This window comes from Tenrec ecaudatus, chromosome 9 (assembly GCF_050624435.1).
Source record: "Tenrec ecaudatus isolate mTenEca1 chromosome 9, mTenEca1.hap1, whole genome shotgun sequence".
Lineage (NCBI taxonomy): Eukaryota > Metazoa > Chordata > Mammalia > Afrosoricida > Tenrecidae > Tenrec > Tenrec ecaudatus.
This window is the reverse complement of record NC_134538.1, coordinates 162,515,641-162,541,523: the sequence shown is the minus strand read 5'-3', so window position 1 is coordinate 162,541,523 and position 25,883 is coordinate 162,515,641. Positions and strand designations below refer to the sequence as shown.

The window sequence follows — 25,883 nt, the reverse complement described above, 5'->3', positions numbered from 1 at the left end:
AGTGGAAAGCCCCCTCTTTCACCCGAGGAGTGGCTGGTGGTTTTGAAGGGTAGCAGTGTGTGACACTGTGTGTACCACCACCCACAGGGCTCCTCTCTTCCCTTCTCCCAGCACGGGGTGGTGGGACCTAGTCCGGCCGGTTCAGCTGCAGAGGGATGTGTGTCCGCTGAGGGAAGCACTGGGTTCCTTCATTCACAACCAGCACCAGCTCACCTCAGCGAACGCTGATCGTGTCGAGGGCACATGCAATTCGATGATGTCCCAAGCATAAGGTGGCATCCCTTCACCCCTACGATACCTTACAGTCTGCTCTTGGACCCCTCAGAGTAGGCGTCCCTTTGGAAGCATTTTTAGGGTGCAATGGGGAGAAAGAAGTCAGGTGTGGCTCATGGATCATTCTCGAGAGGCAGGGAAAACTTCTTCTACTAGACCACGGCTCACCTGGGTCTTAGCAGGTAAGAGCTCTTGGTCTGGTAAAGACTGAGGAGGGTAGACACCCCTGAGGGGGAGCAGGGGCGGAGGTGGTTAAGACTTGGGAGCTGGTGGACCCGAGTGCAGAGGCAGCTACTGAGGGTGGAGGGCACCCACATGTCAAGCCCAAAGCACAGGCTTTCCATACAGTGAGTCTTGTGGAAGGGCCTTAAGCACAGGGGTGGCTGGATCAGACTTGTGTTGTAGAGCGAAACTCCGTGAAGCTCTTCACAAAGAGCAGAAGCTGGCCAGTGCTCATGGGCGGATGAAGCTGTGTCACAGTATATTCACACACCCCACCCCCGAGTCATCTCTGTGCTAACCCCACTCCATGGCATCTTCCCGTACATGGGGCAGTGGTGGCACAGTGCTTACGAACGAGGCTATTTACGGGATGGTTGGTTTCCCAAAGCCGGCCACAGAAGGCCTGTCATTGTGTTCTGACCCACGAGGCTCCACCAAGATTCTCCGTCCACCAGACATCCTGTGGTGGTTCCGGCTGGCATGGGAAGTCACGGCCCCACTTCCTTTCATATCTCCACAAAAGCCTTTTCTCGCCAGTGTGCCCCTTGCCTTCCTCCTACGTTCAAACTCTTCTCTGAGTGGTAGGCAACATGTCACCCATCCCTGACCCAGGAGAGGTGGCTCCCCCAGTGCTCTGCCACCACAGAGGACTGAGCCTGCCTACTGCCTGTCTCCCCACCCGGCCCACTGCTCTTGGAGAACAGAGGTGGGCAAGAACCTCCTTCCCAAAGCTGGTAGGCAGGGTGCCCCAAAGATGCGTGGACAGACTACCCTCCGTTCTCCTCCTATAAAGAGTTAAGGTCCTGGAAACCCACAAGGGCAGTTCTGCCTGCCTCTCAGGGTCGCCGTGAGTCAGAGCTGAGCGGAAGGCAGTGCGGGTGATAATGACCAGGCCCATTCAAAGCAATCCAGCGGGTTGAAGAAGAGCACATGGACTGAACTCCAGAAGGCTCCTTTCTTTTCAGCCCAGGTCAACAGATGTAAACAGACGTCCTGCCCAGAGTGGTCCATCCACTCGGGCAGACCCCTGGGGAGAGCTGGGCATGCATGGCTCCATGGGAGGGTGCAGACCTGCCATGTGCAGCCTGAAAAAGATGAGGTGCAGCCACACCCCAACTTCTCCTGGAACAAGTCTCTCAGGTCTCTGACTGCCCGCTGTGGTTTGTCTAGGGGATGGTGTGGCGGCCGCTGGTGGGTTCCATGAAGACACCTCTGACTCACAGTGACCACACTGCCACGGGGTCCCCAAGGCCAAGGGTGTGACAGGATGGGCTACCAGGGTTCTTCTCCCAGAGGGGTTGACAGACTAGAACTGGTGGGCTTCTCTGTTAGCTGCAGCCCACCACTGTGCCACCTGTCATCCTCTGTGGTGGTGACCAGCTAGGCTCATGACAGAGCCAAGTGGATGGTCATCACAGGGAGAAGACTAGCCTCTTTCACTGGGAGGGCTGAGCTGGTTCTTGGAGAGGTTGGCTCATTACGACATCTCTGTTGCCTGGGAATGGTTTCTGAAGATGATGTTGAGCCTTCCATTGGCAGTTGTGGGGCACTGATGTTGACCTCTGGCCCTTGGGCTTGCCTGGGAGTGGGCCAGCAAGGCTCCAGGAGGGGCCCCCTGAGTCTGCCCTGGGGAGGTCCTATCTATATCTCTGGTGTTTATGACAATGACAGCTTGTGTCAACTGAATGGGAGGGTACCCAACAGCAGGGTTGGCCGATAAACTGAAAACACATTCTGACACCTGGGCACTGGGATGCACGTTGGATTGACCACAGAGCTTTGGCGGCACCTGCAACTGCACTTTACCCCCCATCCTAGCCCCAATGGCCACCTTCCACACACCTGGCACATCTCTCCTAGGCAGGGTCAGAGTCAATTTCCTAGCCCTGATAACCACCCTCAACACCCATTGGTTGTGGATGGACAGCACAAAGGAGGCCCTCATGCCAGAAGGGGCCCCAGGTTCCCATTCCCAACAGCAGAGACTTCTCCCTCCAGTAGACTTCAATGTAACTGATGCTCACCTCTACCCCTGAGCTATACGCCTAAGACGCCTCTCAACTGAGGCCCCTTTGGGCTCCCAGGAAGATGAGAGAGTCTATGGTTGCTCCAGCTCCCTTCCCAGGGCCCCTGCTGCTCCCCATCTCTGATGGCAGATGGTGGCGAAAGGCTTCGCCCATCTGAAGAGACACCTCCATCCTCCCGCAGACCCACCCCTCCCTCACCGTGCCCAGGAGAGGTCCACTGAGATCAATCCATGACAAATAGGCTCAGCATGATCTTTCTCTTCCTGTAAGTGTCTATGTAGGCACGTGTGTGCATATTTGGAAAAGAGGTGAATGTTATTTTCTTTCTTCCAAAGTGGCCAGATGAGCAATGTTGCACCCAGGGCATTTGGTGTGGTTAGGAGGTGGCTAGCCAGGAGAGACTGACAGTGTGGAATCATCAGGATGATGCAATGGCAACGCACCACAGGCTGGGGCTTAAAAGCAAGAATGAAGGAACAGTGGAGGAAGGGATGTCTTCAATTGGGCTGCTTAGATTATGAAGGAGAAGCCAGGGGGAGACCGAGACAGAGGTATTTAGATTCTAGGAGGTGCCGGTTTCCATATGGTGGCCAACTAGCCCCCTGTGGCTACTGAAATTCAAATGAAAATAATCCCAAAGAAATCCTACTCAACATGCTGCACTGAGGAGCATGCAACTCATGGCGGCCCTATGGGACAGGCTTTCGGAAACAGACGGGCACAGTGGCCTCTGAAGCGAAGCTACTCCTCTGACCACGGGCCTTTTTGCGTCGACCTGAGTGATGAAACCACCAAGCAACCAGGGCTCCTTAAGGGACCCAGTGTGCCATGTCGACTCTGAGTCACAATCACCCTGTGAGACAGAGCAGAGCTGTTCCACAGGGCTTCCCCGATGGCACGGAAGCCCACCACTCCTCCTCCCACAGCTCCACCACCTGCCAATGGTCGACCACTGCAGCCCCAGGACTCCTTACGTCAGATTGTAAATTCATCCTCGCACGCCCCTCCATTACACTTCAGGTGCTTCGCCGACCCATTTGGCTGATGCCTAGGGTCCCTCTAGAACATTTCTTTCAATAATACTACAGTCTGTTTTCAAAGTTTTGAAGATGATTTAAATCCTTGTGTTAGCCTCCTCCTGCTGCAGGATTTGTTCGTGTACGGCGCTGGAGGTCAACGGTGCCGTATGACTTTCTCCTGGGCTGAAGGTAAGGAGACTGCTGGGCAAGGAGACAGTGGAGGCTCCGGGAGAACCTGCCCCACTGCCTCCTCCTGCATCTGTTGGCCTGAGGCCGTACCCCTCCAGTCTCAGATCTATAGGCACATGGCTCCCTGCTCTTCTGTCTAGGAAACCTGCCCTGTCCCTTCTGCAGAGATCCAGGTAATAGCTCTCTTCCAGAGCTGTGATGTAATCCCATCTGCATGAGCTTTGCAATATCACATAACACAACCAGCTCCAAGAGGAAGGACCGGTAGCTGTGTGGTCATTGCCCTGCCCGCCTCAGGATCATTTTAATAGCTCTATAGAAATATGAGATTTATATGGAAATTGGGGTTTGTATGAACATGGATGGACCTGGTTTCACACTCTTTGCCAAGATTGAACTCAGAGAGAGAGAAAGTGCTGAAACACACAGACAGCTTTCCGTATAATAGATAGGATCAGCAGAAAGACACGGAGAGAAAGAATGAATGGCTGAGAGGAAACTTATTCATCATTTTTAAGACACACTATTACTTGACCTTGACCTTAGAACCTGACTTATGTGATACCAGAAAAGACCAAGCACTGCCTCTCTGGAACTTCAGGACTCTGGCGAGGATGACTGACATTGGGCTCTCCCAGGTAAAAATAGAAGGGGGCTTATTTTTCAGATGGCCGAGTATGACTTCCCGTTATCCTGAGCAGTGCATCAAAACCAAGAAGAGCCTGGATTCTCGAGCTGCTTAAGAACGTAGCCAAAATGAGAGCTTAGCTGGAGCCAGGCGGTCATCTCAGTCAAGGTGACACTGGTGATCGACAAGGTCTTTCGTCATTCTGAGGTGTCTCCTACCCTGCTTTCCATGGAGCAGCTCCCAGCCCCAGAAAATAGCATTTTCTCGCCAGATCTGAGTTTTCTCACTTCTGAAAAAAAAGAGTTTGGGACTCGCGATAGCTGGAAAAAGAAATTCAATTCTAAAGGGATGAAACCTAGCAGCCGGGAATTAGCCAGAGCCTTTGGAACGTCAAATGGTGATGCTTGCCAACACTCATCTCCTCAGCTTGTACCTGCAGACTCGCTGGTCCCCCGGGCCCGGCCCCGCCCCCAGAGGCACCGACACCTGCTGCAGACGGACTCCACCTTGGATTCAAGTGCTGCTCCCCTGCCGTGTGGCTGCCCACACCTGGGGCCCACCAAAACACCTTGTCTTTTCTGAAGCAGCTTGCCACTCTGTCATGCTTAAGGACACCTGAGTGTGGAGCACAGGTCAGGCCGCCCTTCTGGAGCGGCCTCATCAACGGCCTGGGCTCTGAAAGTGCTGTCTTGAAAGAAAAGAAACAGCAGCAACTGTACCTCGAGTCCACTCCAACGTGCAGGGACCCTACCACACAGACCGTCCCTAAGGGCTTCTGGGGCTGCAAATCTTGGGGAGAACAGACAGCCTCATCTTCCTCTGGGCTTAAACTGCTGATGTTGTGGATAGCAGCCCAACACGTGGTCCGGGGCTCCACCATTGAAAGGAAACTACGTCAAAAATCAGATGCATGTCCAAATGCCATCACGGGGATGAAAAGAACACCGGCAAGGAATTGGCAGCAAAAATAGAAAGGAAAACAAACACACATATTCAAGTCAATTAGGAGACAAATGGAAACATGGGTGACTTTTTCAATAACCATTTCTAAATGAGGATGCCCATGTGACAGCATAACATCTGTAGAAATCAGAAAATGGAGCATTTCAGCGGGCATGAATCAAAAAGCAACGCCCACCAGGATGGCTAACGTGTTCAAGGAGAAGCTAGCAAATGTTAGTGGATTTAGAGAGCTACAGGAATGTCGATGCATTGCCGTGAGACCTTGAATGGCTACAACCACCCCAGAAACGCTGTCCCGGTCCGGATGAGCGCCGAACATACACAGCGCTGCCGTGGTACCATCCCTTCCTCGGTCCACATTTGTCACACCCGTTTCCAGCGATTGTTTCAGAGTAGACCAAATCTGGAGACAACTCAGGTGATCATTGCCATGAGAGTGAGCAAGTGATCAGAGACCATTTCTATAATCCCTGTGAACGCGGACAAGCAAATGCCTTTTGACCACAAGGGTGCAGATACAAGACAGGTGTGTTTTACAATCTTATTGACCTGAAGGTTTCAAACAGGGCTCCTCACACGTTTTAAACAGGGGGCCAGTTCACTGTCCCTCAGACCGTTAGAGGGCCGGACTATAGTTTAAAAAACTATGAACAAATTCCTATGCACATTGGACGAGTCGGCTGCTTAGCAGGACAGGCAGTGGCAGCCAAAACACCCGGTGTGCTGGATAAACGTCCTCGGTGGGCCATATGTGGCCCGTGGGCCGTAATTTGAGGGCCCCTGCAATCAAGTTTGTAATGTGTCACTGTTGAGCAGCAGTGTGACCCGTGATTTTGGGGTGTGGATGGGTCCTGGGTTGACCTCGGGCGGCTCTGTGGGCGAAGGAGCAGGAACCAGCACCTTCCTGCCCTCTGAGCTTCAGTGTCTTTGTGAAAATTCTGCTTTTACTCCTTTGTCGTCCTTTCTACCAATAGACTGATGGCCAGCTTTTCTTATCAGTGTCCATCTGCTTCTTCTCCACGGTGTTCTTAGAGACGCCAGGTGGTATTTCTGGACTGCCGGGCAAGCCCTTGTTACACTGCTGCTAGGTGGCATTGTATCAGTTCCAACTCGCAGCCACCTTACGTACACCAAACAGAACCCCGCCACCTGCACCACCCTCACCATTGTGAGCAGGCAAATCTTACGCACTGTGGCCGGCAAGAGGGGCATGATCTAGACTTGGGCCCCAGCTGCACACACGCCATGCAGAGAACAACCTCTCCTTTCCCGCTGCTGTTCCCGTCCTGGTGCCAATGGCGAGAACAGGGTGAACATGGCAGCGCATCACCCAGACCACACAATAGCAGGATCCTCACTTATCGACCTCAGCCCCAGGTTGCTCCTGTTCAAAAGGCCCAATGCCTCCAGGTGACACACTCAGTTTGTCTGCTGATGAATCTACTGAACAGGAGTTAAGCACCGAATCTTTGACTCGAGGTGTGCTTAAGGAGTCCTTGCGTGTTGTGTGTGTGTTTCTCGGTCTGTGTGCCAATGCCTGTTGGTGTGTGTGTCTGAGTGTCTCTGTGCGACGGTGCCTGTGTAACATCCGTTTCATGAAACATTTCATTTATGAAACCACCTTATAATGCATCTTAGTTCAGGCTAAGGTGGCGCCTGTGTAGGGGAGAGAGAGAGAGCAAGAGAGAGAGAGACTCACAGTAAGAGCAGCCGTAGACCTCAGCTCGCAGCCCGATGCGACCCTCGGCGTTCCAGTCCAGGGGCACCAGGCGTATGTATCGGGCGGTCAGCGGATACTGCAGGTCATGCCGGACCACACCATCCGAGTTGATGTTCCCGGGGAAAGCCTGGGGGTGGGAAGAGGCAGCTGGCATTAGGAGACAGAGCTCACAGAGGCTCGGCACGCTCAGATCGCCCCACCTGTGTCCTTTCAGTGGCACCAGCAGGTGGAGAGAAGAGTGAAGGAGCTCTCCCCCTCCCTCTGTGGGAGGCATGCACCTGGGAGGCAGCAGCCCAGCACTCTGCACTTAGATCACACAGTCAGGGCGTTTCTAGAGTCCAGCCCTGCTCCCTCCCTCAGGAACCTTCCTCTCTCCACTCTAGGAGGAGGGAACCCGGTCAATGCCAATCAGAGAGATGCCCCCGGGTTCATGAGCTGAGAACAAATGGCCAGTCCACGGGCATGTCCATCAGTAATTCAGCAAACATTTGTACACTGTCTACTGCATAACAGGTGTGCCAGCACCCCATCTTCTGCATAGTGGGTGCCCCCCCACCCCACCATCAGTTGCTAGCCTGTCGATTCTGAGTCATGAGGACCTTTCTGTCTCAGAGTACCCTGGGCTGCACTGGGTTTTCAGTGGACATGACCTCCAGCCTCTTGGCCAGCAGCAAGCGTGGTAACGTCTGTTCCTGCTGGGGCTCTATCCTCTGAATCTTTATAAGATGCTCAGCGTCTTTTGTAAAGACTATTGATTCTAGTTTTGACGAGACAGTTCACTTCAGTTCTGTGCGGGGCATTAAACCAGTGCTTTCTGGTTTCTACCTCTGCTGAGAACTTGGACTTTTACCCCAGATATACTGAGCAAGATTTTACATTTTAAGAAGCTCTGGAGGCAATTCTTACCCCCATTTTTCTTGTTGGAATGTATATTCTGACTCAGTATATCTGGGTGGAAATGCAAATTCTCAGCAGAGTAGAATAAAAGGAACCAAATCCAAGCACCAGTTTAATATCGGGACTTGATAAAGCTCAGAAGAACATTGAATGGCATAGTCAAATTAATCCAGTGCTTGAGACATGCTTTCTACGGATGAATGATATACCACTTAGCACTGTTGAACAATTTGATGTGCTCACTTGATTAAAAAGACGGAATTTTATTATTATTGTTTCCCCCCTTTGATTACTTGTAATCAATTCCATTCTAGGATTAAAATTATTTCATAGTTAAAAAAGTGTTCAGCATAGCCGTAAGTTACCTGAGTTTAACATTTCAGAGAAAGTGGATTTAAACTAAATGCATGCTCTATGGCAGTGCTTCTCAACCTGTGGGTCGCAACCCCCTTTGGGGTTGAACAACCCTTTTCACAGGGGTCTCCTGATTCATAACAGTAGCAAAATTACAGTTATGAAGTAGCAACGAAAATAATGTTATGGCTGGCGGTCACCACCACATGAGGAGCTGTCTGAGAGGGTGGCGGCCTTGGGAAAGTTGAGAACTGCTCTCTAAGTCTCTGTTATGGATCACATTGTGTGAACTGGACTTAGCTGTGATTCTCAGTGTCAGGTGATTGTCCTCCCTTTGGTGACAGGCTGTGACTCTCACCGCTGCCTGCAGGTCATAGGCAGGCAGGGATGGGGGAGATGAACCTTCTTACTGAAGGGACTGCACTTAGCTCTCAGCTCTCATTGGGGATGCATGAGTTGCGTGGGGTGTGGCCTGCAGCCCCTTTGATTTCACAAAGGATGAAGGAAGAGATAAGTAGCTGTCCAGAGGGGTCTGACTGATCCCTGGCATCAGAGCCAGCACTGGTGATCCAATAGGCCCAGGGTCCCTGCGCTGAGACCCTCTGACACCCTGGGGAAGATGGGTGCCAAGGAGCGGGGAGTTCTCGGGGGAACACGGAGCCCACACATGTTCAACGGGGACAGGGACCTGTCCGCAGAGCCTTCCACCCAGATGGAAAGCCTACCCCTAGCTAGAGCTGACCCCTGAACTCAGAGTCCCGGGAAGTGAGAGAACAAAGTCCTGTCCCGAGAGCCCTGAGTGTGTAGTGTTGCCGTGACGGCAGCACTACGGAACCAACACCAGCATTTTCTGGAAGTTTCACACCATTTAGAGATTGTGGGGTTTCTTGCCCTTTTTCTTCTTTAAAACATCCAAATAGGTCTAGGTGTAAGAAATGGCCCTAAATGAGGTTTCTAACGCCATGAATGACAGTGGAGGTGTGACCGAGCATTGCCTTGCACTTGAAGGCGTTACTTTGTCTCCTGTATTGATCAGCATGTGAGAAAGTTAAGGAATACAAATGGGAACGTAGTTGCTGATCTAATAAAAATAGTATCTAATATTTATATGCCTTTTTATTATTTAAAAGGATTTTCTGCACACGGTGTCATTTTGCTTGTCTACAGAAACCTGTAAGTTTTGTAGGGATGCTACTTTCCCAAATTACGAAACTCAGGTTCAGAGAATTTAGATAACTTATGGGCATCAAGTAATATTCCAACCTGGAGGAAAAGAAATGCTTCTGCATGCACTTCCACCCCATCCCTGTCTTTGAGAACTAATTTCTCAGCTGGGACTAAGCGTTTTTCCACACAGGCAGTATTGACAAAGTTCTAAGGTAAGAAACGCAGTTCGAACGATGCTAAACATACTAGCAGGTCACACACTGTGCAATCAGAGCCACAGGCAGCATCAACCGGGTTGGAAGCCGCATCTGGGTTTTTAGCTAAAGAACAAGGGAAAGCCGGCCAGGAATGGCCTAGCGGCTTTACTTGGTCGTTTGGGTGTTCATGGCAGGTCCCTGCAATGCCTGTCTTCTTTGAAAATGACAGTTTCCCAAAGTAGAGCAACAGCACAGTTTCCCAAGTGCAAAGTGTCAGTGTGTCTAGACTGTAGGAGCTAACCCACAGGTTCACTGCCACGGAGTCCATGCGGGTTCACAGCAGTGGACCTGATGGAACTGTCACAGGACAGGGTGCAACTGCCCTGGATGCTTCCAAGGACCTAACCCTCACGCACGCATACATGCACGCACGCACGCACGCACACACGCGCTCATGCACGCACGCGCTCACCCATGCACGCGCTCACCCATGCACACGCTCACACACGCACACGCTCACCCACGCACGCACGCACGCACGCGCTCACACACGCACGCACACACACACACACTCACGCATGCATGCACACACTCACGTATGCATGCACACACTCACGTGCTCACGCACGCGCTCACGCATGCATGCACACACTCACGTACTCACGCATGCATGCACACACTCACACATGCACTCATGTATGCATCCACCCACTTCCTCCCTCCCTCCTTCACTCTCTCTGTGCCACCAAGTCCTTTGGCCTCTGTGTGCTCGCAGAAGGTAAGTCTGTGCAGAAGGAGAAAGATGGGTGCAGTTAACAGCCCAACAGGTAACCCAGGATGCTAGCAGGAGCTAGAGGTGTACCTGAAAACCAGCCCAGCTGCTTCCTCAGCTGGCATGCTCTCCTAACCTCGGCCTGGACGCACAGACTCAGCAGATAAACTCTCCTGGGTCCCCACAGCACTGGGTTTCCAGCACGTCTGATTTCTGATATTTCTGTGATTTATCATGACCCATATTGGACTGCCACTTGATATCAATTTCCATTCACTAGAAAAATAATTTTAATTGCCTGTGCAATTTATTTCTTCATGTTTCTCCTCAAATTTATTTTTATCCTCAACGTTATTTTCTCTCGCATGTTTTCTGAAATTCCTGGGTTTCAGGTGACAGGTGGGGAGATGTGGGCATGGACCCTGTCACTACACATCAAGGCGGGGGCGGGTGTCTGCTCAGTCATGTGACTAGTCATTGAGAGCAAGGACTAACCTCTCATGAGCCTTCCCACAAGCAAGAAGAAAATGTCCAAATTCGATTGTGAAGATGATGTTGTACAACTCTTTTAATCAGATTGAGCGATTGGATTCTATATGTGAATCACATGCCAATAAAACAGTTTAAAAATAAAGAAATTAGCAAATTTGTACAAACTTGTAGAAAAGGAGCATTTTCGATTCACTTTGCTTCCTCCCACATTCACCGCATGTTGTTCGCATGGGAGTGGAAAGAGTGAAAGGAGACAACAAGACAGACAGCTCCGACGATAAAAACATCAGGATTGGGAGCTCACATAAAACTTAAGATCAAGATGAGCACTCAGATGAACGGGGGCCCTCTCCTAAGCCGCCGCCCCCCCATTGGGCGTTGGACTCCATGGAGCCTGGGGGCGCAGGGGCCTTCAGAGATACCCTGGGCCGCCTGGGCCTACAGTGAACCAGCCTGTCAGGAAGAGCATCCTCCGTCTCTGTGGGAAGTGAGAAGAATGGGTTCAGTTTGCTTTGTTCTCGGTCTTCACCACCAGAGAATTTATGGAAAACACTAAGCATTGTGTCAGTCACTGTCGGAGCTGGATGACAGACAACACGGGAAACACAGGCCTATGTGAGGCTTTGTATCTCCACTGTCCTGCAAACCACGAGAAAGCACAGCAGCGAGCTGGAGATGCTTTCTGAAAGCTCCCCGACACGCGGATGGCGAGTGTGAATTTTAGAAGCACCTACGCAGCACGGAAGTTTCAGTAACTGACTATCCCCTCACCCCCCCAGGTGGGGGAAGTTTCTCCTTGCTCCGTCAATATTCCCAGTGGTCTCCACAGGGAGCACGTTCCTGGGGAGCTCGGAGACGGACGTGTATGTCCGTCCGTCAATCCGCCTTCCTCTTTGCTGATGCTCACAATGAGCGCTTCACTGACCGCGTCTGGCGCCTGCAGTCTGAGACGGGAGACTGGGTGTGGCTGAGGCTGCAGCTGCTTGCTTGCTCCCAGCGTGCATGGAGGCTCTGGCATCCCTGGAAGGCCGCCCACCTCGGCCTTCACCAGTGCACCAGGCAGCCCTGACTCCTGATCTCAGACAGAGGGAAGCATGGCTGACCTTCAGGGCCTTCCCACTGGGGTCACTGTGCACGAGGGGTGCTTTCCCACCCAGCCGCTCCCCTCCCAGCAGCACGGCATCAAACAAGGCTCTGCGGGATCGCAGGGCTGCTGTGAGCTAACTTTTGGAAATAGAGAGCCAGACCATTCCTACACTCTGCGGAGACCTGCCCACCGGGATGAACAGCTGCTGTCGGACCGATGGACAGATGGGTGGGGGTTAAAAACCTAGAAGTGGATACTTGATCAAAGTGCAGGAGACACGCAGGCAGGAGGACGAGGACAGGCAAGCTGGCACTGACCGTTTCACCACAGTAGGGTCCCAAGTGTCTGGGACGCACAGTAAACATGCATTTTGTCCTCACCACACCCACTCTTTGGAGCCCCGGTGTCCAAGTGGCTCCATGGTGGGCTGCAGACCACACCGTGAGCAGTTCAAAGCCACAGGCAGCTCCTCAGGGAAAAGAAGAGGCTATCTCCTCCCATAAAGAGTTCAAGTCTTGGAAACCCACAGGGTGATGCTGCCCTGTCTACAGGGCTGCGTTGAGTCCAATCCACTTGATGGCAATGAGCCTGGTCGTCTTGGGGGTTAAAAGGTAAAACTTTATCATTTAATCCCCCTTGGGACCCCTTTTAAAGTTGTTTCCATTTGTAATGTTTTCTACTTTCTTTCCAATTGAGATCTTTCTATGTTTCATCTGGTCCTTGTTGTTTGCCTCTTGTTTAAATGTTGGTGTGGGTTTCCGCTATGAAATCCAGGACAGGTCAATCTACAGAGGGGAATTGGATTAAACATACCCAAGGGGTCTGGCAGGGGAGGGTGGGGGAGCCGACAAGATGACAAAGCGACCAGGAGAGCAAACGTTCTGAGACAGATGGCGGGGATGGCTGCACAGCCCTCTGTACGGTGATTGAACGATTCAGTGGGATATGAAGTAGACGCCGATGACGCTGTCTTAACAAACAAACGCTAACAGCAGTGCGTGTGTGCACTTGTGCGTGTGCTTGTGGCTGGCTCTGCCCCAGGGCTTCCATGTTCCCAGCAGTCCACAGAGATAGAGACACAGTCAGGTGCAAGATTCATCTTGTCTGTGAACACAGAAGGAACCGTGCTGATAGAAACCCTCCTGTCCTGGTGCCGAGCCCAGGAAGAAGTCTCTCCAGTGGGTCCTGACATGGCAGCAAAGCCCCACAGAATGGACAGAGCCTTCAATGCCCCGATACAGAAACCGCCTCCACCCCACCCAGGGCAGCTCAGCCTTCTCTACGATGACGCCCCAGCGACAAGTGCACACCGCTTCACAACACTGCACTCAGTCTCCAGTGCAGGCTCTCCACTGGCTGGCAGGCCCGATGTGGGATGAATTGGAGAGGAGGGGAGGGAGAATGGTGTCCTGCCCCTGGCCTGGCCTCCAACAGCACTGCTTTTGGACTCTGTTTGACAAGAGTCCAGCAAGGGTGAACCTGGAGAACCTCTCCTTCTGGGTGTGGGACCAGGTGCTCCCTGAAGCATATGACCGAGCATGGGGCCTAGTGTGATTCAGGGTGATGTCCAGTGAAGGTAGAGTTACCTTGCCCTATTCATTGGCATCTTCTCCAATTGGAAATTCTCCATGTGGAGAACTTCACGCCACGAGATGTTATTAACTCAGACATGAATGCGCCCTGTTGCCTGAACATAAATAATAGGTTCCTCTTTCTTGAATGAATATACTTATATCTCCGGCCAGTTTGGGATTCAGTAAGATTATTAATATCCAGGGATAGATCCTGAAGGCACAGCGGATGTATACCTACCAGCCCCCAGTCCCCAAATGGACTCTGTGCCTACAGAAGCCATTTACTTTCAATCTCTTGGATTTTGTTTTATAGCATGGAGGGGATACACCTCTAATGTACCTTCATTGATCAACTGGCTTACTGTCAACTCCACTCACTGAAAAATTTCTAATGCAGTGGGGCATTCTCTGCTTCTACCACCCCACCCTGGCCCACCCCACCCTACCTACACTCCAGCAATTTGCTTATTGCTGCGTCTTATTTTGAAACATGAAGCAGGAGGATGCACTTCATCTTGCAGTTGTGACCCTTTCCGAATGGACCTCACAGCCGTGTTCTCCTTGGCACTCGGGCGAAGGACGCATCTGGTGTGAACATCCCTGTGTGGCTCTGTGACCGTGTCTCCACGTGTACCCAATGTAACTCATCTTTTGGTGTCTTGACTGCTGCTTCCATGAGCATTGACTATGGATCCAAGTAAGACAAAACTCTTGACAACCTCAACTTCTCCATTTGTCACGATGTGACCTGTGGTCCAGTTGTGAGGACTTGGGTTTTCTTTGCATTAATCTGTAATCCATACCAAAGGCCGCAGTCCTTAATGTTCACGAGCAACTCCTTCAAGTCTTCTTCACTTTGAGCAAGCAGAGTTAAGTCAACTGCATATCCAGTTGTTAGTAAGCCTTCCTACAATCTCGATCCCCCAATCTTCTGCATGTAATTCAGCTTCTCTGATGATTTGTTCAGCTGTCTCCTTTCTGCTCTGGTGTTTTCTTGTTCCTAAAACCCACTCCCCACTCCCTCTATCTTCCTCCGTGTGCTTTATGCTCTGACCCTGGTTACCATTGTTCCCCGATATCCCTCTGTTCCTCAGGGTGAGGCTCTCTCCATCATTTCCTGCCTGAGATATTGTGCTGGAATCAGAAGTGGCTGTTTGTTTGCTGGTGTTCCATCCCATTTATCTGCCAGATTAAACAGGATATCAGTCACTCCAAAGGTCATCTCATGAATCAAAGAACCAAATTTAAGAGTTCTATTCTATAAGCAATAAAATCTAAGCTCCTTACTGGAACTTCACCACCTCAGGGGTCTGGTCAAAAGCGATATTTTGTGTTTCCTTTCTTTATCTATTTTTGGTTTTACTAATCTCTGTCTCTGTATTTTTCCTATTGAACTTTTCCTGAATTCACACATCCTGATTTTAATGGAAGTTGTGTTTGTCTGGGTTGACTAGAGAAACAAATCTAGAGACACTTATATGTGGGTGATGTTTATATCAAAGAGCAATTGTATATTGAGAAAGCATCCCCTTCTAGATCAAGTCCATGATTCTGATATTAGCCCATATGTCTGAGAGTAGTCCATAAATTCCTCTTTAGACTCACGCAGCATAGGGAATGACACCAAATGAAGGGAGATCTCAGACTGGTGGGTGGAAAGTCCTGTGGATGCAGTGGTGGTGGAAGCATCTCCATGGCTCAGGCTGCAATCAGTGTGGCTCCATGTGGCTGGTCAACAAGAACGTAGAGAGAGAAAGGCCTGCTTCTTCTGATAGCAGAATTGAGACGTTCCCAGAATCCTCATGAGAAGGCCACGCCCACAAAGAGGGATCATCAGGCTGTGACCTGGATGACAGGTTAGATTCCACCCCTTCATTCTTTTATCGAGCGGACATGACATTGCATAACTACACGGAAATCTACTAGGAAAAAGACCAAATAGCAGTGCTCACCTACTGTCTTTCTTCTGGGCCAGCAAGCTTTCTATACACACACCACATTGTGTTTTTATACACAGACCACTTTGAGGTTTGGTTTGGTTTTGTGCCATTGGAAGTTGCCTTGTTATCATCACAGCATATTGGGTGTCACCTCCTCCAACTTCATGTTGCGTCTGACTGCAAAGAGACTGTCCCTAAATGAAGGAGCCCTGGGGTGCTTTTGATGACAGGTGGGTTTCTACCTACAAGGGCAGTGGTTCAAATCTAAAAACTGCTTCCCAGGAAACAGATGAGGCTGTCTGCTCCCATAAAGATTTACCATCTCAGAAACCCCACACAGAGTTATAGCGATCCAGAAAGGACCTCTTCTCAGGGAGTTTTGTTTAGTCTTTATTGACTGTTCCATAGAGATGACAGTTCAGGACACCGAATGACCGGGAAGCTTGATCCTGTCCCATGAGACAGGGAGCTGCCTAATCATTACCACAATCAAAGGAGCACGGGATGGAGTAGACACATCTTTATTTGCAGGAGTGTCGTAGGCAAGTTTAGGTGTATATCTCAGAGATACTGTCCCACATCCTTTGGACCTGTCATCAGGAGAGATCATTCCCGGGGGAATCAGTGCCATTGAGCATGGAATCTCTGTGAGTGGCGGACTACTCAATAGCATATAACAAACACAAATCAGTCAGCACTTTTTTGAGGCCAGAACACAGGAACATGTCTCTCTTTAGCTAATTCAGATAATTCTTGTCTGAAATGAAAACAGAAGACGAGAAACCAAAACAAAGTGAATAACCATGTAGTCATAAATGTGTGTTGTAGTTATCAAGTACTCAGATTGTTTGTTTTCTGCGTGTGGAAAGAGTTAAATTAACTGTTCTTGGGTGAAAATGAATATTTTATGTAGCCCCATGTAAGCAAAGAGGAATAAAAGGCTGAAATGCTCAATTGAAGGTGCCAGTCATCAGGTTGTATCACCTGTATACAGCGGTTGTTAATTAACTTTTCTATAATCCTGATGTTGCAGATGATACAACCTTGCTTGTTGAAAATGAGGAGGACTTGGAGCACTTGCTGATGAAGATCAAGGATTGCAGCCTTCAGAATGGATTATACCTCAATGTAAGGAAGACCAAAATCCTCACAACTGGACCAAGAGGTAACACCATGATAAAAAGAAAAAAGGTTGAAGCTGTCTTACTTAGATCCACAATCAATGCGCATGGAAGCAGCACTGAAGAAATGAAAAGTATTGTAGTAGGTAAATCTGCTGCAAAAGACCTCTCTAGAGTGTTGAGGAGCAAGGCTGTGACTGTGAGGGCTAAGGTGAGCCTGCCCCAAGCCATGCTGTTCTCCATTGCATCACATACAGGTAACAGGTGGACACCGAATAAGGGAGACCATGGAAGAAGAGATGCATGTGAAGTGTGGTGAAGGAGGAGAACATTGAAAGCACCATGGGCTGTAAAAAGGACCTACTAAGCTACATGGGGAGAAGGAAGGTCAGTGTGCTCCTAAGAGGCAAGACTTCATCTTACATATGTTGGACAGGTTGTCAGGAGAGACCAGTCCCTGGAGAAGGAAGGACATCATTTTTGGTAAAGTGGAGGAGTGGCAAAAAAGAGGAAGACCTTTAATGAAATGGATCAACACAGTGGCTGCATCAATGGGCCCGGGCACAGGAACAGCTGTGAAGCTGGTGTAGGACTGTGTAGTGTTTCATTCTCCTGTGCTTGGGGTCATTGTGTATCAATGCATCGATGTCACCTAGTAACCGCAACAGCAATGTCATCATGTTGGTTATCCAAGCATGTTTACCACTTTTCATATGTACTGACTCATAACTGCATTTCAATTTTTATCATTCCATATTCAGTAGTTAATGCCTACAGAAAGGAGCTCTGATTTTAAAGAGATGTGCCCATGGAAGCAATTTGAGGTGGCTGATCAAGTAGCGTCATCTAAACTAAGGATTCTGATCAAGTTGTGTGTGCTGTCAGAGAATTTTGAAAGTCCCAAGGATTCCCCAAAGAAGAAACTATCCTGTCTTTGAAGGACAGCCAGCGAGCTCTTTTAGAAGCAAGGATGGCAAGACTTTGCTTCATGTACTCCGGCCATGTCATTAGGAGAGACTGGTCCCTGGAGAATGACAACATATTTTAAGGGGGGGGCAGTGAAAAAGAGGAAGCCCCTGAACAAGAGGGATTGAACTTGGGCTCCAATATAACAACAATGGTGAGGACGGCACATGACAGGGGTGTTCCATTCAGGAGCACATTGACTCCAAACAAAAACTAACAAACTAAGAGTTCAGTAACCGCATGATACATTTGGTAATTTCAGATCAAGAAAAAAAATGAAATAAGAGATGTTATTTATCTAAAGACGTTTATTTTTTATTTTTGCTTGAAGGCAAACAATTCACAACACAAACACCGAGGTCTGAGATAAGAGTTTTGTGTGTGAGTGTGTGTGCCTGTGTTTTTTTCCCCAGAAAAACCTGTTTGCTTAGCAATTACCAAGCCCCGGGAGCAGAGGGTGTCCTTGACAAATCAGATGGACAGATGCAAATGGCTGGCCAGAACTGATTCCATCAGAGTTGTCTCTCAACTTGGTCAAAGGACATTAGAAGATCAGAGGCATCCCCAGTCTGCTCTGTGTGCATAAGAAAAGCTCCATTTATTCTAGGTACTTAGCATATTTTTTCCATCTCCAAATGTTCTAACTAAATTTGAGCCCTTCCCTGAGGAACCCACTCCTTCCCTTCCATCATTTAAAACCTCCACCCTCTCCCTCAGAGCTACTGGCCTCGTGGGGAATGAGCGCACAGAAAATCCTTCGATAATTCCTTTATATTTAAGCAACTGCAGTAGAAACAGTTCTTTGCAAGAGAGATTGTTATATAGAAAAGGGAAGGAGAATATATTAATAAAATCACCATAATAATGGGAAATTCTGTGCATTTCTTCCACTTAGTAGCATATCAAACAGATACAAATTTAGTAAGTATATTGAATAGGGTAAATAATTACTAAAATTTAAGGAACCCTGAACCAAGTACTTTTTCAAGCAGACATGAAAAGTATTTGATAATCATATACTTCAGACTCTGGAGCAAGTCACAGACGGTTGGTATTGTATAGTCTACATTCTCATCCTTGGTGTTGTGTGTCTACATTCTGGGAGAACCAGCCACAGAGGCTGGACTGGATACAGGGAAATCAAAAGCAAACAGAAATAGAGGTTTTGAAGCTTACAACTCTTCATCTCATTCCTGCGATCTGTGTTAACGTGCATCAACATAAAGACATCGGTACTGTGATGAAAAGTGAAAGTCGGAACGTAGTTTAAATTTGTCGAGGACAAAGTAGTCACGGGAAGTATTAACATAAACCAACTGCCATCCGGTCCATCCCAATTCATTGGAACTCTGTGAAGGATGTCCAAGGAGCTAAATCTGTACAGGTGCAAATTATCTTATAGTTGTTCCCCCGAAGTGCTTCATGGGTTTGAACTGCCAACCTTGTGGCTAGCAGTGTGATGTTTACCTGACAGTGCCATCGAACCCCTCAGTGAAAAGGACTCCCGTGCTTATCGGATACATTGTAGACGTCAGTAGTTACAATAAAAAGAATCTGTAAGAACCTAAGCATAGAACTTCAGGAGTTATCAAGAAAACAAAAACAAAAACCAATCCAATGAAATAATATTTAAAGTTGAAAAGACACAAAATTCATTGCCCTCAAGCCCATGCTGCCTCACAGTGCCCCTTTTGGCCTGGGTGGAACTGCCCTGTGGCTTCCCATGACTGTCACTCTGCCCCTCAAATATTCAGGGTTAGATACAAGAAAACCATCCCAAGCTCACGAGTGTTAAAGGAAATCATTGAGGCGATAAAAGCAGAAATGAATAAACTGGAATATAGTTATATACTATGATAATCTCAGACCAATGTTGATTATTTGAAAATGAATACAATTAAAAATAATTTGCTGACCACTAATCACCCAAAAGAGAGAAGGAAAAAATACCAATATTATTAATAAAAATATGCTGTAAGTATAGAGGATAAAGTGAATGGGAGAACACTATCCACAAGGTTTTTGTCAAAAAATTAAAAGTAAAATGATCAATTAACTACAAGAATATAACCTAATAGAGATGATTCAAGAAGGAATAGTTTTTCACAATCTGAAATAAAAGTATCTCTCATTATTAATGGAATATTAGAAATGAATGGGCATTGTTTACTCATTTGTTTTTGATAAAAAAATCACATTGTCCTTATAATACAGAATATCTTAGATGTAATAAAATGTAAAAATTCACTGGATCACAAATTAAACAAGGAAACATATAAGAAGGGACCCACAAGTTAGAAAATACATCACACATAAATCGTGAATTTTATCAACATAAAAAATTATTTTTTCATCAGGGACAGCAAGGCACTTCCCATCCATAATAAAATACAGATACCCAAAGCCTACCACCAACATTTACCATTTAGATATTAGAAACATGATTTTGAAAACCTGGTCTAAGATAAGTATGTTTACTGCTAGGACATAGGTTCAACATGGAGCCGGCAGTCCCCTGAGAACACGAGATAAGGAGAAGGAATTATACCTGTGAGATTTAAATGAAATGAAAATCAAACACGTTCGTCTGATAAAGACTGGTGTTCAGAACATGTAAGAATTCCAACAATTGAATGATAAAAGAATCACCAGCCCAGGTCTCCATGGTCCAAAGATTTAGCAAACACTCTGCGGGGAAGAGAGGAACAAGGGTGAGGCGCGAGCGCTGCAGCCTTAGTCAATTCCAAAGCTAAAATTGAGACAGAATCGGTGACACACCTGCTACTCACTGCCAGTGATCTGGTTCCAACCCACAGTGACCCTTATGTTTCCAAGATGGTGAATCTTTCCCGGACAAGTCTTCTTGCACGGGGAGCAGGAGGGGGGAACCTCTGCCCTCATGGTTACCAGCCCAGTCCTTAGTCCACTGTGCTTTACATACAGTGATTGGAATTGCCCAATTAGCAAATAGGGTAGACGAGACTAAGTGCTGAGAAGGACACAGTGCATCCTGCACATGGTGATGGGGAGTGAAAAGTGCTTTCGCCGCTTCAAAGTAAAGGTGGAGAAGGGCTCCGTTAACGGCGTCGCCCAGCCAGCGACACTGCCAGCCAAGGGAGCCGGAACTGTGCCGCCACCTCTAACCCTGGTTGTGAGTTCTCAGGGCAGCTCTGTGTGTCGTCGCCCGGAGTGACAGACGTGCCCAGTGGTTGTCACCGGCACATAAACAAAACGTGGGACCCCACCACCTAGCGCCCGGCCCTTCTCGCCCCCAGCCCAGTAACAGAGCAGAAGCAATGAGGCCAGACCGCAGTGACCCGCCTGCCCCATCGGCCTGGCCGGCGTGTCTCTCCGAGCACCCTACCCCAGCCTGCTCCTGAGGGCCAGTTGCAGCGTTAAACCACTGGCCATTTGGGCAGTGGCCACACGTAAGCACTGTGCCTCCAGGGCTTCTGCCTCCACACGGGCTCTGCTCTCCTCTCCTCTCCCAGCCGAACGAGCATTTCCACGGCAGATGCTCCCCAGATGCCCTGCTGTTGGCGCTCTCTGCGCCACCGGTCTTGATGGCACAAGCGCACTTGCTGAACTCGGTGAATGAAGCAAAGGGAAAGTAAAGCCCGCTGCTCTGCTTGGTCCTGCGTCCGACGGGCTCATGGCGACCCCTGTGGGTCAGACTAGAACGGCAAACACACGCTTGTCAAGTGCAGGCATCTCACAAGTGGACTGTCAGATCTTTCTCCCGAGGAACCTCTGGGTAGGCTTGAAGCACGAACCTTGTGACTAGTGGAAGAACACTGCCCTGCACCCTCTGCTTGACCAGGGACTCTTCTCTCCATGTGACCCATTCCCACTCCCTCTAACACGCCTGAATCTGCCTCCTGCTCCACCAGCTCAAGTCCTGCCAGCCTCCTAACCCCATGAGGCATGACCTCTCAGAAGCACAGGCCATTCCTTAGGACTCTCCAGATCCTGGGGCACCCCAGGGATTCCCTGGTCCTCCTGTCTCTCTGATGGGTTCTTCTCAGTCTCATGATCCTCACATGTTGTCTGAATGCAAGCAGTAGAGACTGACCCCCAACTCCATTGCCAACCTTAAACTGGATTTGCACCTTCAGGTCAAAAATGCCTCACTTCTTGCGGTTGTTGTTCTGATTCCAAGTGGCCACAAGCACAACAGAAAACGAGCTCTGCTTGGCCCCGTGCCGTGCTCACATCTGCTGTGCGTGAGCCTGTTATGGGCCCTCTGCCCATCCGCTGCCTGGGGACTCTCCTTTGTCACTCCCTTTGGTTTCACCTAGCATCACCTCATTCAAAGTCCACGAGCAGAAGCCTCACCATCCTGGTTTCTAAGGGTCGTTCTGGCTGGACTTCTCCCAGGGTGCATGTCTTTGTTCTTCTGCCAGCCTTTATTCCCGCGGCTAGAAATATGGCTTATGAAAATTTGTTAAAGTCCCTCTTTTGCATCTCAACCTGCTTACACCATCCTCCTCGGAGCTCTCCAAGCCAGTGGCAGCACTAAGGGGCCTGGCAGCTGTGACAGTGTCAGAGGGAATGTCACCTCAGCAGGAAGCCTTAGCCCTCCCTGTGCTTTTGCCTCTTGGTGGCTTTTCCCCACGGCTCATGGCTTGTTGCATGGTCCCCAGTGCAGTGCCCAGGCCATCAGAAGCACCATCTCCCCTAGGCCAAACCCGCCTCAAGAATGTCCTCACTTGTCCAGAGTGCAGGCCCAAAGGATGCTTCACCTCTGCTGGCTTCTCGGCCACTCAACGTGCTGTTGCACAGGATGATTTCAGCCATTGTCGTGCTTAGTCTGGTGTCCAGGATGCTCCATGAGGCACGTAGCAGATTCTCCTCCACAAACTAACAGATCCTTCTGCCCTCTCAGCTCCCACATGCACACCCCGCCCGTGGAGCCTTTCCTGGTGGGGACCGCAGACAGGTGGCCCTTGTGAGCTGGCTGGCCGTTTCTGTCCCCAGGCTGCCTGTGATATCAAAAGGACATCCCATTTTGTCCGTGTGCACTCTCAGCTCTGCTTCTGAATCTGCGAGGAATCCCCCGGGCCTATAAAATTTTTATTTGCTTTCTGAATTGAATAATTTAAAACTTCAAATAGATGGCTGCCACTTTAACTTCTGAACACATTTTTCTCAACAAATCAGGGTGGGGGGAACAGAACAGAACCATGGGGACCACAGGGCACCCTGGGTAAATAAATTGCCCAGTTTAAAGCCATTGTCACTAAGCAGCTCACAGGCCTCGCCTCTTGTGTTCTGTGCTCCACCGCCCCCCCCCCCACCCCAGGTAAGGTGTGACAGCTGCAGACCAACACTGCTTCCACCAATTTGGCTTTTTAATCTCCGGGAAACCCAGCGAATGTGAAATGGGCTTTGTGAGCCAATTAGACGGAGATGCTGGGGAATGACACATTAGAGAGCTGGGTTTGAAGCTGACCTTTTGAATAAGTGCCAGAAAACAAGCCTTCCTGGCTCAGAGGTTGCATCGAGAATCAAATGTGCTATTTGGATCTATTGTGCCTGACTCGTCTGTGGGAAAACCTGCTGTGGGACCCTCTCGGGGAAGTAGTTAGCACAACAACAGCCTGGGAAGAGCAAAAAAGAACAAAATCAAACCTGAGGTGGGCAGAGCACATCGCAATACTTAACCAAACACCATTTGGAGCTACTTCTCAATGCCGCACGGTCCAGCAGATTGTGGATTGGCAGCTAACCACATGGCCAACAGTTCAAGCCCACCAGCCTTTGCCAAGGGAGAAAGATGAGGCTGTCTGCCGCCGTAAAGAGTTAAAGCCTCAGATGGACATGCCCAGGGGCAGGTCTACTTGTCTTATAGCAGTGGTCCTCAACCTGAGGGTCATGACCCCTTTGGGGGTCGAACGACCCTTTCACAGGGGTCGCCTAAGACCATGGGAAAACACCTATTTCCGATGCTCTTAGGAATTTAGACACTGCTCCTCTATCCACCTCCAGGCAGGTCCACCCACATGCAGATATGCCCACATATGGGTCCTCAGCACGAAGACTGTTACCCAGGCTCCACCATGCTTCAAGACAAAATTTAATTTATTTGTAATTAGAAATAGATATTTCCCAATATATAATTACATATTGTTTTGGTGATTAATCACTATGCTTTAATTATGTTCAATTTGTAACAATGAAAATACATCCTGCATATCAGATATTTACATGATGATTCATAAATAGTAGTAAAACTACAGTTATGAAGTAGCAACAAAATAATTGTATGGTTGGGGGGGTCTTCTGCATTAGCAAAGTCGGGAACCACCGTCTTAGAGGGTCACTACGATGGTCGAGTCTGAGTCTAAGGAACTACACGTATACCCAGGAAGATGTGTGCTTTTTGAAGGTTGCAAATTAAAACCGAGCATGTTTTATTAATCTTGAAGAGATTAACTCAGTGGAGCATGGCTGTGTTGTTCAGCATGCTGTCTCCCGAGGCACTTCAACGGGCCCATCTGGGACCGCCACAGGCCAGCACAGGCCAGGCTCCCATCCGCCGCTGCAGGCGTGCTGGGCACTAGCAGTCCACGGCCGCGTGCTTCCACGCGGGACAGTCTGTTGCCTGTTTCTTGCACACAGGCTGCATGATCACGCTTTCCTGGGCGGCTCGGGACCTCGGCCAAGGCGCTATCCATCGTGGCTCTTCAGGTGATGTAAAGAACCTTGATCAAGTCCAACACATATGTGGCCTTCACTCTCTGAGAGATGCACACTAAGCACACACACACACACGCCCAGGGTGGGGTGGGGTGGGTGGGGTGTGGGGGGTGTGGGGGGGGGAGAGACATAGTGACAGAAAAAGAGAGGCCAGGAGCTGCAGTCAGCCGCCTGCCGGCATTACTTTGTCTTTCAGGACGTTTTAATCTAGCAGGATTTCTAGGCGCACAGACTCCTGATGAATCAGCCCGCAGAGAGCCAGCACCCACCCCGCTAGTCCCCATGACGACACCCTACAGAGCGAAGGCAGAGCAAGGAAGCCAGCACTGTGGCCTACATCACAGAGCATGGGGCCCTGGCGGGCACAGACAGCCATCTCTGCACTAGGAGCTGAAGCCTGGTGGTCCAAACCCACGCAGATGGCTGGCCTTCTGTTTCTGGAAGGTGACAGCCTTCGAAATGCATCCCACAAAGCAGCTCTGTTGTGTGCACACAGGGGGGTGGGCAGGTGGAGTGGGGTCTCGGGTCACAGTGGACCCCCACACAACTCATGTCGATGGAGCCTCAGGGCTGTTGTGATTCAACCGGCTTTACGTTCTCTCCTCCTCTCCCTCCCTCCTTCCCACTGTGTGTGTTTGTTTGTCTGCACCTAGTGTTTTACTTTGGAACGTGCACAACCACTCCCACCACCTGCCTCAGTCCACTCATCGCCACCCTGTCCTGTGCCATAGCACTGGACCACAGGGTTCCTGAGGAAGTCCTCGCGAGTGCAGGCCAGCTCATCTCTCCTCCTCTGCCCACCGGCCTCTCAGTCCAAGGCTGCCAGTGCCCCGGGCCTCCCTCTCCATACAGCTGCGTACAGTGTCTCCCAAGGTTCCTGGCGAACCTCCCGCCCCATCTCAGTTTGCAGAGCACGCTGAGTCTGCCCACAAGACACACAGCTGTGGGGACTGAGCATTTCTGGAGTCCTCTGAGGCCTAAACCTGGGGTCCTGTGTCTCACCTCCCACCTGAAGACCCCAGAGCTCACTCTACATTCGGGTCTGGCCGAACCTCCTGGCTTTTCCAGCCCCTGGAGCTTCTGAATACTCTCCCCCACCCAAGGATGTGCCCCCGCTCTGGACATTGATGAAGGCATTGGCACTTCTGCCTAGGAGCCTTAGTCTCCTCGTAGTTCGCCCTCTTTATTGGTTCCTACTATCTTTGGATATTGTCTCCGTCATATGGCTATCAGTTATTCCCGGAAACTCTCCAATGCTTACACGTTTTATAATAGCATCTTCCTTGCTTTCATGGAATGTAGTCAATGTTTGAAGCATACCCTGCACCCTGGGCGGAGGCAGGCAGGCAGGCAGGCAGGCTGGCTGGCTTATTAATAACCCGTGGCATACAGACGACACAACCTTGCTTGTTGAGAGTGAGGAGGACCTGAAGGACTTGTTGATGGGGCTCCAGGGTGTGGGCTTTCACGATGGATCACAGCTCAGTGAAAAGAAGGCCCTTGTTGCCCCGGCTGGACCAGCGGTCAAGGACAGAGGAAAGACAGATCATCAAGGATCTCATCTGTTTGGATTCAC

At 49.7% G+C, this 25,883-nt stretch overlaps 1 protein-coding gene across 1 annotated transcript in view; it reads right to left on the bottom strand.

Annotated features, from left to right (window-relative positions):
* The window catches only part of CNTNAP2 (contactin associated protein 2), a 973,876-nt gene that overhangs the window by 669,776 nt on the left and 278,217 nt on the right, over positions 1–25,883 (bottom strand). Inside the window, exon 4 of the mRNA XM_075557443.1 lies at positions 7,021–7,168. Within this exon, the coding sequence (XP_075413558.1) occupies positions 7,021–7,168 (148 nt within the window). The remainder of the gene's footprint in view (positions 1–7,020; positions 7,169–25,883) is intronic.